The sequence below is a fragment of the Pieris rapae genome, chromosome 14 (assembly GCF_905147795.1).
Source record: "Pieris rapae chromosome 14, ilPieRapa1.1, whole genome shotgun sequence".
Lineage (NCBI taxonomy): Eukaryota > Metazoa > Arthropoda > Insecta > Lepidoptera > Pieridae > Pieris > Pieris rapae.
In genome coordinates this window covers 1,420,324-1,435,841 of record NC_059522.1, presented here as the reverse complement: position 1 = coordinate 1,435,841, position 15,518 = coordinate 1,420,324, and the positions used below count along the sequence as shown (strand labels likewise).

The 15,518-nt window shown below is 34.3% G+C and overlaps 1 protein-coding gene across 1 annotated transcript in view; it reads right to left on the bottom strand.

Moving 5' to 3' along the window:
* Positions 1-15,518, bottom strand: part of LOC111000280 (bicaudal D-related protein homolog) — a 72,582-nt gene that overhangs the window by 21,982 nt on the left and 35,082 nt on the right. Inside the window, exon 2 of the mRNA XM_022269667.2 lies at positions 7,643-7,783. Coding sequence (XP_022125359.2) covers positions 7,643-7,783 — 141 coding nt within the window. The remainder of the gene's footprint in view (positions 1-7,642; positions 7,784-15,518) is intronic.

Below are 15,518 nucleotides of genomic sequence, written 5' to 3'. Positions count from 1 at the left end.
TACTTAATTGAATGTAATCGATTGTGTATATTAAGTATATAAGTCGGAGCAGCTTGTTAAGCCGTTTAATTAACAGCCTCTTAACTAAACAGCTAAGTTTAACTAGCTGACGTTGATTAACGATAACGTTTTATTACTTGCCTGTTGCCTCCTAATTTTTAATTTAGTTCCACTTTCTGCCACTCTCAAACTCGAAGCGAAACTGTTACTATGGCGTCAATATGGCGTCGGCAAACCACAAATTGATGGTGTTTTTTTTTAATTTTAATAAAAAACAAAAAGTACAATGGAAGAGTGTAATGTGCACAATAGAAGTGTGCATTAGCTTCTACTGAGTTAAACAATTTAATTTTTAGAGGATATTTTCTGTGTTAGATATTTCAGGTTTTTATTTATTTAGCCAGCCAGTTTATTAAATGTTACCATGTTTATAAGGTTCCAAACATATAATCAGTCATATTGTGTCCTTCTTATAATCCGGTTTCGTAATTTTCTTTAAAAGCAGAGAGAATAATAATTATATATTTATGTAATAGGAGGCAAACGGGCAAGAGGATCACCCGATGTTAAGTGATACCGCCGCCCATGGCCACTCTTAATGCCAAAGGCTTCGCGATTGTATTGCCGGCCTTTTAAAAATACATATTTTAGCAGTTTTGAAAATTCTTAAAAAATGTTACACAAGCACAATGTTAACGAGGCGACAAACTGAACAAACACAGTACAAAATAACAAGGATAGTTCGTCTATTAAAATAATGATATTTAAAAGGTTTCAGTAATTAATTAGGCGAAGTGTCCAGGCGCGGCTGTCCTTGGAAAGGTCAAGTATAGAAATTAATGAAAGTTTGTTTGAATGACGTCAAGGCAACGTATTGACGTTCGTATCGGGTATGATCAATACTTATTCTAGAGTATACCTACCCCATATCACGAACAAACGTACATTTTATATCGTTTTAAATAGTACTCGCTTAAATATCCAACTTGTATCATTTAGGTATTCCTATTAAATTAAGTATAAGGTGATGGTCGGGTGAAAGGTGAGACACATCTATCAAATCAAATCAAATCATTTCTTTAAATGAGACCACCTAAAATGGCACTTTTGAAAGTTAAATAAAATATATATAAAGATGATTCTAGTTGCCTCTTTGTATTTGCGTGTTCTACTTCACCATGCCTCCTGATAGAGGACAAATCTTTTTTTTAATTTTTACTTGTTGCAGCTCCTTACAAACATTGTGTAAAAAAAATTGGCGATTAAAAAGTGTGGCGGAGAGTTAATTGCCAGTTCTTCTCTTCCGTTCTACGCCCTTGATTTGAGAACTGGCAGTAAATGTAAAATTGGAATTATTTAATATTTCTTTTTTTTGACGTTCATAAGCGTACATAATGAATTTTGACCGACTTTGAACAACCTTAGTATACGAGAATTCATGCATGTAATCCATAAAATTGTTACATGGCAAGTACAGTGCCTTAGCTTCAATGTGCCTGATGTGTCACGCGTTAGAAGATGCTGTTGTGCCCACAGCTAGGACTAACCTTCTAGAGCACAAAATGGGGGCAAAAATTTAGTTAACGAACCGTTTTCATTGTCCTTTGAGTGGAATGATAAAAGTTCTAGTTGTTTTTGTTGATTGTATGATGTATTGAAAAAGTTGTAGTTGATTGCCTATGGTAAATTGCCTGCCTATTTATATTTACTACCAGTCCACAAATCAAGGGCGTAGAGCGAGAAAAAACTCTCAGCCATTATATTATTTGCCAAATTTTAAGTCAGACAAATTGTTGGAACGGATTAAGATCATTTAAATAATCGTTAATTTTATAAAAAAAGCTTTATTGATTGAATAGCTGACCCGGCGAAATCGTTTTGTTTAACTGTCTAATATCTGTGTTAACTTTAGTTAAACATAATTTAGGGTTTTATTAGGGTAATATTAATTAAATTAAAAACTTTTTTTGCATGTACAGACATGTTTGATCGCTTGCCATTGCGAAAAAGTCTGCAAATACAGAGGTTTAGGCTCTGAATATGATTTTGTCCCATTCGGTGTCGAGACCCTTGGTCCGTGGGGTCCTAGCGCGTTAAGGCTTTTTAGGGAATTATCAAAAAGGTTAGTCGACATCACAGGAGAACGAAGAGCTGGCAGCTACCTCGCACAAAGAATTAGTCTAGCTATTCAAAAGAGGAACGCTGCCAGTATCTTCAGAACCTTGCCTAAAGGGACACCTTTTAATAATATTTTTTAATAATTAAATTTGAAGGTTAGTTATTAGATATATTTTTATGTATTATGTTATTTGTTTTGAATTGTATGTAAATAAAGATAATTATTCTCTACTCTCTAGCGCCAATATATATATGCAGTGCGATACTGTATGTTAAAGCACATTCTGATATAAAAAAAAAATGTTATGTTATCCGGCGCAAAAAGATATAAATCTGATTTACGTTTATCGAGTTTTGAATTTATTTAGTGATATTTTTTTTTTTATAGAACAGGGGGCAAACGGGCAGGAGGCTCACCTGATGTTAAGTGATACCGCCGCCCATGGACACTCTCGATGCTAGAGGGCTCGCGAGTGCGTTGCCGGCCTTTTAAGAATTTAAACGCACTTTAATTCTCAAGCATTGCTTAAAAAACAAAACAACAATTTCAAAACATATTAAATAAAATTCTCGGATAATCAATGAAAGTATTCATCGTCGACCAAGCCAGTACGTTTTTGTACTAATTATAAAAACACTAAGCTAGCGAAAATAGGATAAAGTTTTTATAATGACGGCGTCTTAGACAAATTCTACCCTTGAACCTTAAGAAGCCAGTTAGAGCCTCCATCACGTATCGCGTTTCATTGTATCGTTAATTCTGTAAGCGGATCAATCTTGCTTAAATACTTACGTGATTAACATAAATATAAACTGTCCTAAGTAGCTTTAAAAGTAAGCACTTTAAACTACTGTATTTGTTATTATTTGTTTGTAAATTAAATGCCTCCTGCCCGTTTGCCCCCTATTCTATAAATAAAACAAAAAAAAAGATAACATGATTTATTTATTGCCTTATTTCCTGTGTAAATGTTATGTTTATGTTATATACCCACAGTGGCTGGAAAAAATTTTCATACAATATTATATGCTCGGTAAAACAATTTTCCAAAAAGCATAGGTACACGTGATCGTTCATATTCACGTTACATTTTAACGTGTTTTAGCCATGAGAATTTAGAAGCCGTATATGCTATCGATAAACCAATAATATAAAGTTATAGGTTCAAAAGATTTGCCGATGTAATCTCTATACTATGATTCTTCAAAAATAATCTTCTCAAGTACGACACGGCCTAAACAAAAAGCCTTCGTGCCGACTCCACATATAGCTCACCGCGCTGGATCTTGCGCCGGCGTCGTCTGATTGGCGTCATGGTGTTGTCCCATAAAAGACTGACGTGCGTACGTAAACCTTCAGATCGCAACTACACGATGCGGTAATGGTCTTAAACTTAGCTCCGGCGTAAAACCGTCTCGTCAGGCTCGAACAATGTGAGTGTCGGCAGCGATATCACTTCACATCAGGTGAGCTTCCTGCCCACCTGATGTGATGTTCCGTGCTCTCGCTTCCACGCTCGGCTCAGGGGGAACGTGACAATGGATCAGGATTTATTTGCCAGTGTTTATCGACTATAAGACGTCATCACATCTAAGAATATCAAAAATTCCATAATCTATAATACGCCAGTCACGTGATACAGAATCATAGATTCGTCAAATCGATCATCACATAGCTTGGTTGTATATGATGTCTACGTCAGTTTGCTCTTTATAGAGTTTAATTTCGTCGTAGATCCTGTGAGATATATATGTACATACTTCTTATTTTTTTTTTCAATTTATCCCTAGTGGGAAAGGCAAAGGAAAATACTTCTTAATTTAAAATGACAATTGAACGTCAATTGTCAAGATTTTACAAGGGACGACGCCATCTTGCCTCGAGAATCATTTAGCGGGTTTTAAATATTATAAAATATGTTTTATTTGAATTGTAATAATACAAATCTTGCCAAAAAGTTTAAATTATTGGGTGAATGATAGTGTCTCTTAATTTGATTGCATCTTCATGGAGACCTTGGCTCGAATGGTCACCGAGGCCCGTCTCCATCGTTACCAAAGTTTTTGCTAACAATGGATAAGGTCAATGGTAGCGTGGTTTAATTGATGATTGGGTAAAAAGGTTCTAAGCACGAAGTTTTACAACATTAATTGCTTAGTGCGTAATACTGTTAGGTGATACCATTGATGAATACAAAGAGACACTTTAAGATGTCGAATTTCCAGGCAGGACAATTAAACAGAGGCCAAGGATCTCCCTGAAATAACTTTCTAGATCCGTCAGTGAATTAGTCAAGTGTAAATCTTAAGCCATCAAAAAACTTGTAAAAAAAAATTGTGATCCATGTCCAAGTAGGTCAATTTATTCAGACCCTACTTTCGGGACCTTCTGTCAAAGTCTATTACGCAATATGGTGACTGACCATATCGATATTAAAAATCTCTATTTTTTCCTTTCTATAACTCAGGTTTCCAATTTTATATTATTATATTCCAAAATAGCCTAGACTGTTCTAGAAATGGTACCACCGTGACACTTTTTGCTACACTTGATATTTATTTCATTAACCACAAACCCAATATTCACGATCGTAAATTAAACCTATTTTGGAACGAAGCATAATTGGTTCGTAAATACTTCAGTGGGCAACTGGTTTACATAGTTCAAGTGCCTGAAAACATTCAGTTTTCATTCAGGAGTTTAGGTGATACGGAATTTCGTATTCTGCCACAACGTCTGGATTACTAGAGATGCTGTATAGTCACAGACCATTTTCGTAGGATTTAATCGTTCTCGGCTATTACTGTTGAAAATAGTTCCGGAAATAATGGTTACCAGTTGATTAGATTTTAATTAATTCGAGTTCGTGCGTGGCAGGAAACATGGTAGCAAAGTTTTTGTTACAAAACTACCGACTTTAGGAGTATTGTTTAAGCTTATTGGAATTTTCTTTTATCACAAGGAATTAGATTTTTTACGGCATTGACTTTCTGTGATATCATTGAACACTTCCGCCAGCGTTGTCGGGTAAAAAAGGGTTTCGTTAATCTTACAAAAGTGTAATTTGAAACTAGCCAAATATTGGGATGAGAATATTTAAATAAGAAGATAATGTAATATTGATAAAAATATTTTTTTTTTCTCGGCCAACACCCTCTGTCTTCTTTGCCGTTGAGTAGAGATGCCAACAGGCTCGAATTTATATTTATGACGTGTAATAAGTGATACCATGATGATCTTATATTCCAAAATAAACGTATATTATTTATTTTTTTATAATAAAATATCGAAAATTAGTTTTCAAGTATAAACAATGTGCGGGTAATATGCGTAAAAAAGTAAATTATAATTGTTGACGTAATCACCAAATACGGTATTTAAAGAGGTGATTAAAAAGAGTGGTGGAGAGTTTATTGAAAGTTCTTCTCTTCCGTTCTACGCCCTTGATTTGAGAACTGGCAATGAACGTAAAAGAGGAATCTATTTCTTTTTTAACTTTCATAAGTGTCCATAGTATTACTTATATGAATAAAAGATTTTTGACTTTGACTCACTCTTTCATTTCTGGTGTGTACTACGTTTTAATCTATCAAACCTGTGTCTTTGTCTTAGTAATAGGTCTCAGTTTTCTATGTCTCTTTACATAATATTTAAGTAACGTTTAACCGTTAAACGTTTACAATTTCATTAAACCGTTGGAAGCGTAGTAACCTGATGACCAATCCCTAGACTTAGTTCTGGGGCTCCAACGCTAGCTAAAAAAATGTTACGTGTTATTGAATAAATTTTGAATTAGAATATGTACCTGATTATATACATACACTCTACGCCAACGCTTGTTATCTATTCTTTAATTATCATAGAACGCGTTTTCCGTATAACAAAAGAAAATATCAAGATAAGAAATTTCTCCGTACGTTATCTAATAATAATTTATGAGTAGTATGAATCATGTTAGATTAATTAACGTATTTTTCTAATTACACATATGTTTGTTGTTAGAATATAGTTATGTTTAGGTAAAAAAATAATTGACTCTGAAAAGTTCAGGCTTCACCTTAAAACAGCCCCAATTTTTAATACCTAGGTATTTTACCCTTTAAGTCACATTAAATATTACATTCTACTTCTCTTGTACCAATGTATCAGTATGTCAAGCATAGGCAAACTTTTATAAAAAAAATAATTTTGATTGTCGAAATGTCAAAAGTTTTTACTTTTAAATACAAAGACAATATAGAATCATCGCTCTAAACTCTAAAGCATTCTGCCAGTTATCTGCCATTAGTAATTTTGGGATTAAGGAACAAAAGTTTAAATTGAAATTTGCCTTGGGTAATGTCGAATTCTACCTATCTACTGAATTATAGGTAAGCTATTGAATACTAAGTTATGACTTCGCTTCGTATAAAAAGGTTTAACTTCGCTTCGCTTAACCATAGTGATAGATGAAGACAATATAATATATATGAAGGTGGAATATTTCTATAGTATCAATAAATCACACGTTTCGCTTGTCGTATTTGTCCAACTGCACTCAAGCGAAACACTCGCACGTCTTTTGTTTTAGATTCATACCCCTACGGGCTGTGTTGGTTACTCGGTTGAGCGTGCAACTGCCAACCTGTGAGGTCGTGGACTAATTTTGTATGAAAAACACTTGCTTGTTTTTTTTTTGTTTTTTTTATAGAACTGGGGGCAAACGGGCAGGAGGCTCACCTGATGTTAAATGATACCGCCGCCCATGGACACTCTCAATGCTTGTACTGTGAAAGTAAACATCGCACAGAATAGTTTAGCGATTTATTTAGAAATGAAGACGAAACGACAGCGTTCCATTTCATTGGTCAACAGCACGTCGTCCGTCTGCATCTACTACCGCATTTACCATGGAGTGTTCGGAGCAGTTGTTTGGATTCAGACTCATGTTTCGACGTCGAGACAGAATATGAAATTCCACCTGTATCACCTCGACGTCGTTCCACAACTGAGCGTTTCTTATGACTGTTTTTGGCCCGCACTACCACTACTACGCACTGGAGTATTTCCGAATCTATTTGACTTAGGCCACGCCAGCCCTCTGGCATTGAGAGTTGCCCCCTGCGTTTGTTTGATATGTATAAAAATATCCTTATGCCCCGCGTGCTCCAATTTCACCATGCCTCCTGCTGATAGAGGACAAATCTTTGTTTGTAATATATTTTATTATTCTTTATTACTCACGATTTCATATGGAACATGGTGTAATGGTAGCAGCTTCTTACAAACATTATGTATAAAAAATTGGCGATTTAAAAGAGTGGCGGAGAGTTTATTGCCAGTTCTTCTCTTCCGTTCTACGCCCTTGATTTTAGAACTGGCAGCAAATGTAAAATTAGAAACACTTAATGTATATTTCTTTTTTTGACGTTCATAAGTGTACATTATGTTACCTATATGAATAAATGATTTTTGATTTGATCAACGCTCTGTTTTTGTCATACATTATATTAGCACCCTTTAGATTATAACAAAATAAAATACCTGTTTGACAGATGTATCCCTGGAGTCGATCTTGGCGCTCAGCTCCTTGATGTCATTCTGCAGCTCCAGTATCCTCGCCTCATACTCCCCCTGATTTGTGTCCAGGCGACGCCGCAACAGATGTTTCTCTTGCTCCAATTCCTGGAAAACGAAATTGATTTAAGTTTTTGCTAATATCACAAGGTTCATTACAACTTAGAATAATTTTCTTTTTTCTCATATTAATTATAAAACAACATAATGTAATAAAATTTAACAAGAATACATAACATTAAGGACCTGTTTCACAATGTATGGATAAAGTGCCAAATAGCTATGCAACACATAAATTATTCGAAAGATAAAAGTTCCGAATATGATACTTGGCATTTCATGACGTATAGCGCTATCTGACAGTCGTGAAACGCAAAAATAATGTTTATCCTACAAATAAGTAATAATTAGCTTATTTGGAACTTATCCGGACTTTGTGAAACAGGCCCTGAAGATAGACGATTTAAGTTGATATGAACATGTCCTGGTAGATAGTACCAGTGACCCCAGTACTTTCCTCGCTCAACCAATATCCCAATTCCCAATACAGCAAGGAAATGCTGTCAGCATTGAAGGTTACTGCCACAAGGATCAAACATTTAAAATTTGTTTTAATTTTTATAACTTTTAATTATTATTATTCTTACTATGTAAGATAAGAATATTGTTAATATGGTATATTTGATTTTTATGTTTAGGTTTTAATAAACTATACGATAAATTTAAAAAATATATTAACTAAAATAAAATAAAGACTAAAGATTAGATATATATTAATTATTTTAATATTATTATTTGATTATACGGTAAGGTTATTTAAAGTTTAGTAAGTTGTCGAAATTTTGACGCTGAGAACTTTTAAAGAAACAAAAGAACATCGATTAACAATTTTAAATAACTGCATAGAAATATTGTTTTTGTTCTCAATTTTACAATTCCATTGACGTTTGTGCAAATAGCAGAAACAAAAGAAGGTTTCGTCATCAATACGATGCAATTGTGCAAATAAAATACATTTGCGCAATGAATTTACGTCTTTTGATTATTTATGTATGATTGGTGAAATATAATTCTATACTAAATTTCAAAGGTCTAATGCATAAACCGTGCTAGAGCCAAAAGAAAAAAAAATCAAAGGATATCAGAAGTTATTCTATTTTTTTCTAGGGTCTTATTTGTTTTTGCATTTCTTTTCCTTTCCCAAGTGAATCCTTCGCATTGTTGAAGATCAAAAAGACGAAATTATTTGGCAATGGAATTTTTTTATTTTTTCCACGGTTTAAATAACCAATTATGTGTTTGTATTATAAATGATAACAATACCAAATTATTACAATTGTTATTGAGTTGAAGGACAGGTAATTCTATTGTTTTTATAAATTATTAAACTGGAACTGGAATTTCTACGTTATAATTATTATTACTTCGTCACGGTTCATAATCCAATGATATCTTATATTTATTCTAATTTAATTTAAACAGAGAGGATGGCATTTAAAAATGTAGTAAATAAATAACAGAGGTTATGAATTTTGCATTGAGGGCTTAAGATTTCTGGTCTTTTTTTTAAATATAACAGGTAGCAAAAGATTCCTCTACTTTTAAGTGGCACCGCCCAGAGATACTGCCATGTAGGCGATCAGCCTCCTATGCCTGATACTCGCCGTCGACGTTTTGGGTCTAAGGCAAGCCAACCTGGTTTTCTTACAATGGAGGAATTCTTTCCTCTTAACCGTTCGAGCGATGACTGCGCATATAGAAAGTCCATTGGTGTACAGCCGGGGATTGAACCCACGACCTCAAAGTTACGCAGAAGCCACTAGGCCGACACTGCTCAGCATTTTTACACGCAATTACATTTGTCTTGACAATGTGAAACCGTCCCACTTACTGAGATGCGGTTCAAGGGTTCCCATGAGTGCATCTGGGTCGGAGAACAATACCGCCCCCGATTACACGCTTTTCCAACTATAAGCTCATTTAGATCAGCTAATTCCTTGAAGTTTTCATCGAGCGGATCTGTTAATATTGAGTAAATTTATTTTACTCAATTTCAATTATCACCGATACATCGGTACAAGTATCGGCAAACTTCTTGAGCATTAGACAAGGGAGTGGGGGAAAGTTTGCGTATCGTATCGTAGTGCGGGATAAACGTCAACTGATTTACACATCACGGGATCGACACAACACTCTACCGCCCCACCTAAAAATCGCTTCTGCGCAGGCGCATTTGTTCAAGATGTTTGCCGGTATCTATACAAGAAAAATAAAATACAATATTTAATGTGACAAACAGTTATAGGCAAACAAAATACACGAACAGACAAAAAAATAAAGAAACTAAAAAACGGAGAAAATGTACAGTTATGGACATCCAGACTTAGCTTTATCAGAATTTTCAATCTGGATATAGATGACCAAAACGCGTTTTTCTGAAAGGAGAAATGGGATGAAGAGATGCGTACATATGCCTACGCATACATGAAATTTAAATTTAGGTTGGGTCAATCAACCTGATTCATAAATATCTTAAATGATATATCAATTAAATTTTAAACTTAGCCTCTCTATCAGAATGCTATGATTATCGGTAAGTGAAGACGAAAATATCGCTTGAAGAATCCGGGAGTGTGTATGTAAAAAAGATGATTCGTCTGGTTGTAATTGGTTATTTATTTAAATATTATAAGTAATCTTATAGCTTATATATATGTCGCAGTAAAGTAGTCAAATCGAAGTTAATTGAATATCTAGACAGTTTATTAAAGTTCGATAAGCTTGATGAGTAAACAATTGACGAACTATTTTTGTTTAAGTTCATCTCCACAACTATACAAAATAACTACTTTCTAGTTACTGAATTCTAAATTGACTGTTCGTTAGAACGTCAATAATAAGTGCAGACTATTTTGGCGACGGCTAATTGAGTCATTCGCTTAGAAGATTGCATACACAGATCGTATCTAATAGGACGGAAATTCATCGAGTGTACACTAAATTCTTACATAAATAATATTGACGTATTTTTTTCCGACTAGAAGTTTTTTCTTTGACCTTGCACCATTATTTGAAATCGAGAAGTAAGAAGAAACACTTTTTGCCTACTAAGAAAATCCATTTTTGCCATATCCGTCACCAAAAATGGATTTTATTAGTATGCTTTGGTTATTGAAAAGCAGATCGACTGTCTCATCTCAGATAGTTTTCAATCTGAGATTGTGGATTAATTATTGGGTTCGGGTGTTAGGGGGTACTTCGATAAAATATCTTTACTCTCTGGCAGTGCCCATAAGCGGCGGTATCACTTATCAGATGAACCTCTACAGCCTGCCCTTTTGCCCATACGTTATAAAATAAGTTACTCCAATAGCACAATATGTAAGATTTCGTAAGTTTAATGGCACCGTATTAGCATCATCATTAGTCAAACAAGTCACAATCGTCCTGAAACCTCGATTACCGCTCTCCAATCGAATGTCCTTACCTAGATTAGTCATACAGGATAATTTACGATACGACTTAAGTCAATATCAAACCTGTCAGGCTGATGTGGCAGTTATATATATAATAATAAAACTTCAGCTAAAGGCTTCAGCGTGCGACTTTCATACCTGAGGTCGTAGGTTCGATATCCGGCTGTGCACCAATGGACTTACTTTCAATGTGCGCATTTAACATTTGCTCGAAGGGTGAAGGAAAACATCGTGAGGAAACCGACATGTCTTAGACCCAAAAAGTCGACGACGTGGGTCAGGCACTGGAGGCTGATTACCTTGCCTATTAGAATTATAAATGATCATGAAACAGATTTTTTATAGCTAAAACATTGATACATGCCATAAATCATTGTTTGCTTTGGGATCCTTATAAATCCCAATGTTTAGTCATTGAAAAATAATAACCGTAAAATATAATAACTTAAATATATTATTAAAGATACTAGCAGCGTTCCCCCTTTGAATATCTAGACTAATTCTTTATCCTAGGTAGCTGCCAGCTCTCTTCGGACTAATCTATTTGCTTATGTTTAATTATTATATAGTCATTGGCAAAATAATAATTGTAATAAATACTATAATTTTTTTAAATGTTGCTAAAACATTGTTTATTGCATGCAAAAAGCAATATGTTCTTGAATGTAATAAGCAATACTGCAGTGGTACAAAAGACGTAGAAGAATACAAAAGGGAATGCTTAGGTTGTCCATATAGATAGTTTGGATGAAGGCATGATGGTGAGGCCGGATCAATTCCAGGACGCACTATCGAACGCAGTAGCATATGGTAGTGGCCAAAGCGATAGAGTTATGTCCGGCGAGATCACTGCCTTTCCCTTTCGGAACAAAGGCTTGAATATATTAAAAAAATAATATATATTTTCGTATAAGATAATGTTGTGAAATTGTATTAAGTATATAAACTAAAATGTGCGTTAGTGTTTACATAAAGGAAGTCATAATGCAAAGATTGATGAAATCAAAGCATCAATCGTCATTCAAATGATTTGGATGCGCAGACGCAACGCAATCTTTATGGTTACGGCAACCTAATGTTGTACAGGGAGGGATTGAACAAAATACAATACATTTTTTATATGTTATTAACCAAATATTTTGTTTTATGTTTGTTTTAATGCGACACAAGATTATTCCCTTTAAAATAACATTTAATTATAAAATAACGCGAAAAATGATTAACAAGAGTGTCTATACTTATATTATAAAGATAATATTAAATAATAGTATTACAGAAAAGCTGTGTAAAAAGCCTTACTATAAAGTTAGCGATTATCTAGTTGATAAAAAGGCCTGGGACTAGTGCTGGGCAAGCTAATTCTAATTTATATGCTATATAGGTTTTAAAATATGTGTAGTTTGATGTTTGCTTTTTTAAGAGTACCGAGAGGTTTTTAGGCTTTTTCTGTCGGCATACACCCTGTCTTCTTTGCAGATGAGTAGGGATGCCTACAGATTCAAATTTAAGGACGTGGAATAAGTGATACCTGTCTATCTGCTTATGTTCTTATGTTCCATAATAAACGTATTTTTTTATTAATATTTGGAACGAAAATTTTAAGTTTCTAAAGGCGACAGAAAAATGAAGACAATATATGAAGATTTGTGGTTTACGATTATCCGGTGAGTAAATTGAATGCAGCACTGTAGAAGTAGATATTAATGAAATCAGTCCGTGCCAGTGCGCAGGCGGTGAATATTAATACTCGGCACACATGAGCACTCGACTATCGCCCTGATTCACTTTCACTCTTCTCTACAAATGTATTACGTTTTCATTTGTTTTCTTAAGACCCTCGTTAAGGGTGACTAACTGACATTACTGACTATAGATACGTCAAAAATGTATTGGATTCCGATTCTGGTAAAGCGGCTCGACCGTTTGAGTCGTTGACCTCAAATAATATTTCTTTTACTAACTAAAATAACGTTAAGCTGTTGTTCGCGGAATTGTTTTAGGGTCTATTTGAAATTAAATGAATTGGTCTCGTCTTGATGATAAATGTGTTTAATCATTGCACGTGTACAAGATAGAAATAAAAGATTAAAAACCCAGAACCCGAACATTTAGTTACGATTTTATTGCTATTTCGGGCATTAAGACGTCATTATTTATTTACTTACAGCCCATACATGTCCAAACTCAGCCTAAAAACAAACTAAAATACAACTATGTTATTAAAAATATTGCCAGAAAATGCTATCAAACTCAAAAATATCTTTATTCATTTAGGTAAACATGTACACTTATAAACGTCAAAAAAAAACAAATTAAATTAATTGTAAATTTACATTTACAACCAGTTCGCAAGTCAAAAGCGTAGAGCAAGTAAGAAGAACTGGCAAGAAACTTTCTGCCACTCTTTTCAATCGCCAAGTTTTTAATACAAATTGCTTGAACTGGACTATCCTCTAATCCCCTTCAAGTATATCTTCAAATCAGAGTACAGTCCGAGTCACTTGAATAGCCTCACCCCCAAAATTAATATAAATTCTGTTGTATATTCAATGTTGCCTGTTTTACTTCATAAGTAAACTTAATTTGCGTCTTACTATAGCTTAATCATAAAAAGTAAAAATAAGATAAATAAATAGTACTAACTGCACACTAAAGTACTGAAAATGGTGCGTCACTTGAATAGCCTCAGTGAAATAAAACACAAATAAATAAGGCTATAATTTGTTTTTAATACTTTGTATACTTTCCATTGCTTTTAATAACTTCAAAAATACGTTCGGGAATAGACTTATATAATGAATGAATGTAATTATGATCCAAATTATTTCAATTTTATGAATTTCTTGTTCAAGATCTGCGCTGCTATTAAACTGGCGTCAACCGGCAAATATCTGGCGAGATAGATAGCCCTAAATATTTTCCATAATATTCAAGTCCGGAGAGTTCGATGGCCAATCTAAAACTTCAATTTTACTTTTTTGAAACCAAGCTTTTGTTTCCTGTGACACATGTAAGAGGCATTATCGTGTTGGAAAATCCAGTTCCGGTGTTTTAAAATTTTACAAATATTTTTTTTCTTTTCTTCTAATAGATTAGTATACAATGCTGAATTTTGTTTGCCTCGGAGAATTGAAATTGGAATAGGCCCAGTATAAGAAACCGCCCCCCATACCATTATTGAGCCACCTCCCGAATGACGACGTGATAACACCCGCTCTTCTTTTCTTAGATCGTGAAAATAATATGAATAACCATCTGGACCATCTAAATTGAATTTTTTTTCATCACTAAAAACAACATTATGCCATTGATTTGTCTAAGACATATGTATTTTAGCAAATAACAACGGGCTTTTTGATATTGATCGCGCAAATGAGGTTTCCTCTTGATTTTCTTCCGTTTAAGGTATGGTGATGACTTTATAATGCATCGCACGGTAGACAGTGATGCGCTGGTGTTTACTTCATTCGCAATTTGTCGCGCTGTCTTGGAAGAATTAGATGCTGCACGTAAAATAAGCCGACGTTCACTTGACGAAGTAGATAATTTTGTACGACCTTTATAGTTTTTCCCATAGTTTTCTTTATTTTTCACATAATTATTAACTACTTTAGGACTGCGACCAATTTTTATTGCAATTTCACGGTGAGATAGTTTTTGATCCAAATAAAAATTCACTTTTTCTCTTTCGATTTTAGTTAATTTTCGACCACGACCCATGTTAGCTAAACATTTGAATAAGACTTCGAAAAAAATATATACGTAATATTCGACGCTTAAATAAAGAATTGCTACCAAAAAACCAAAACAAACGCACGCGAGTAATGTTCGAATAACACTGAGGCTAATCATGTGACGCGGACGAAATGTCGCACCGACGCGAGGCGCGGTATTCCAGTGCAGGTTCGTACGTGTTTTGTTTTGTATCGTAATGCACTTCGCATGAAGTCTAATTAATACTATTATGAAAATAATATTCATTCATATTTATACAGAAATTCCAAAATTTAGGGGTGAGGCTATTCAAGTGACTCGGACTGTATACTACCATACGCTTACCAAATAGGACTTACGGAGCCTTCTTTTTAAAATTAGTTATAGAGTATAAATAGATATGATAAAGATGTAGGGAACGAGGTTCGAGTAGAGATGCCACTGTATAATCAAAACACACATTTTAAAAAGCTTAAAAACCCAAGGTTTCTTTCGGCACGACCTCCAAAAACGGCGTAATTACCTCCGTTCTTTATTTATAAATAAATCACTTATCCTGCTTTCGCCAACTCACCATTGGACAATATGTGAGGCGACTAAAACGTCACCATATTCTAGAGCTAGAATACCAGCAGTAGCTCTAGGCAGAAGAT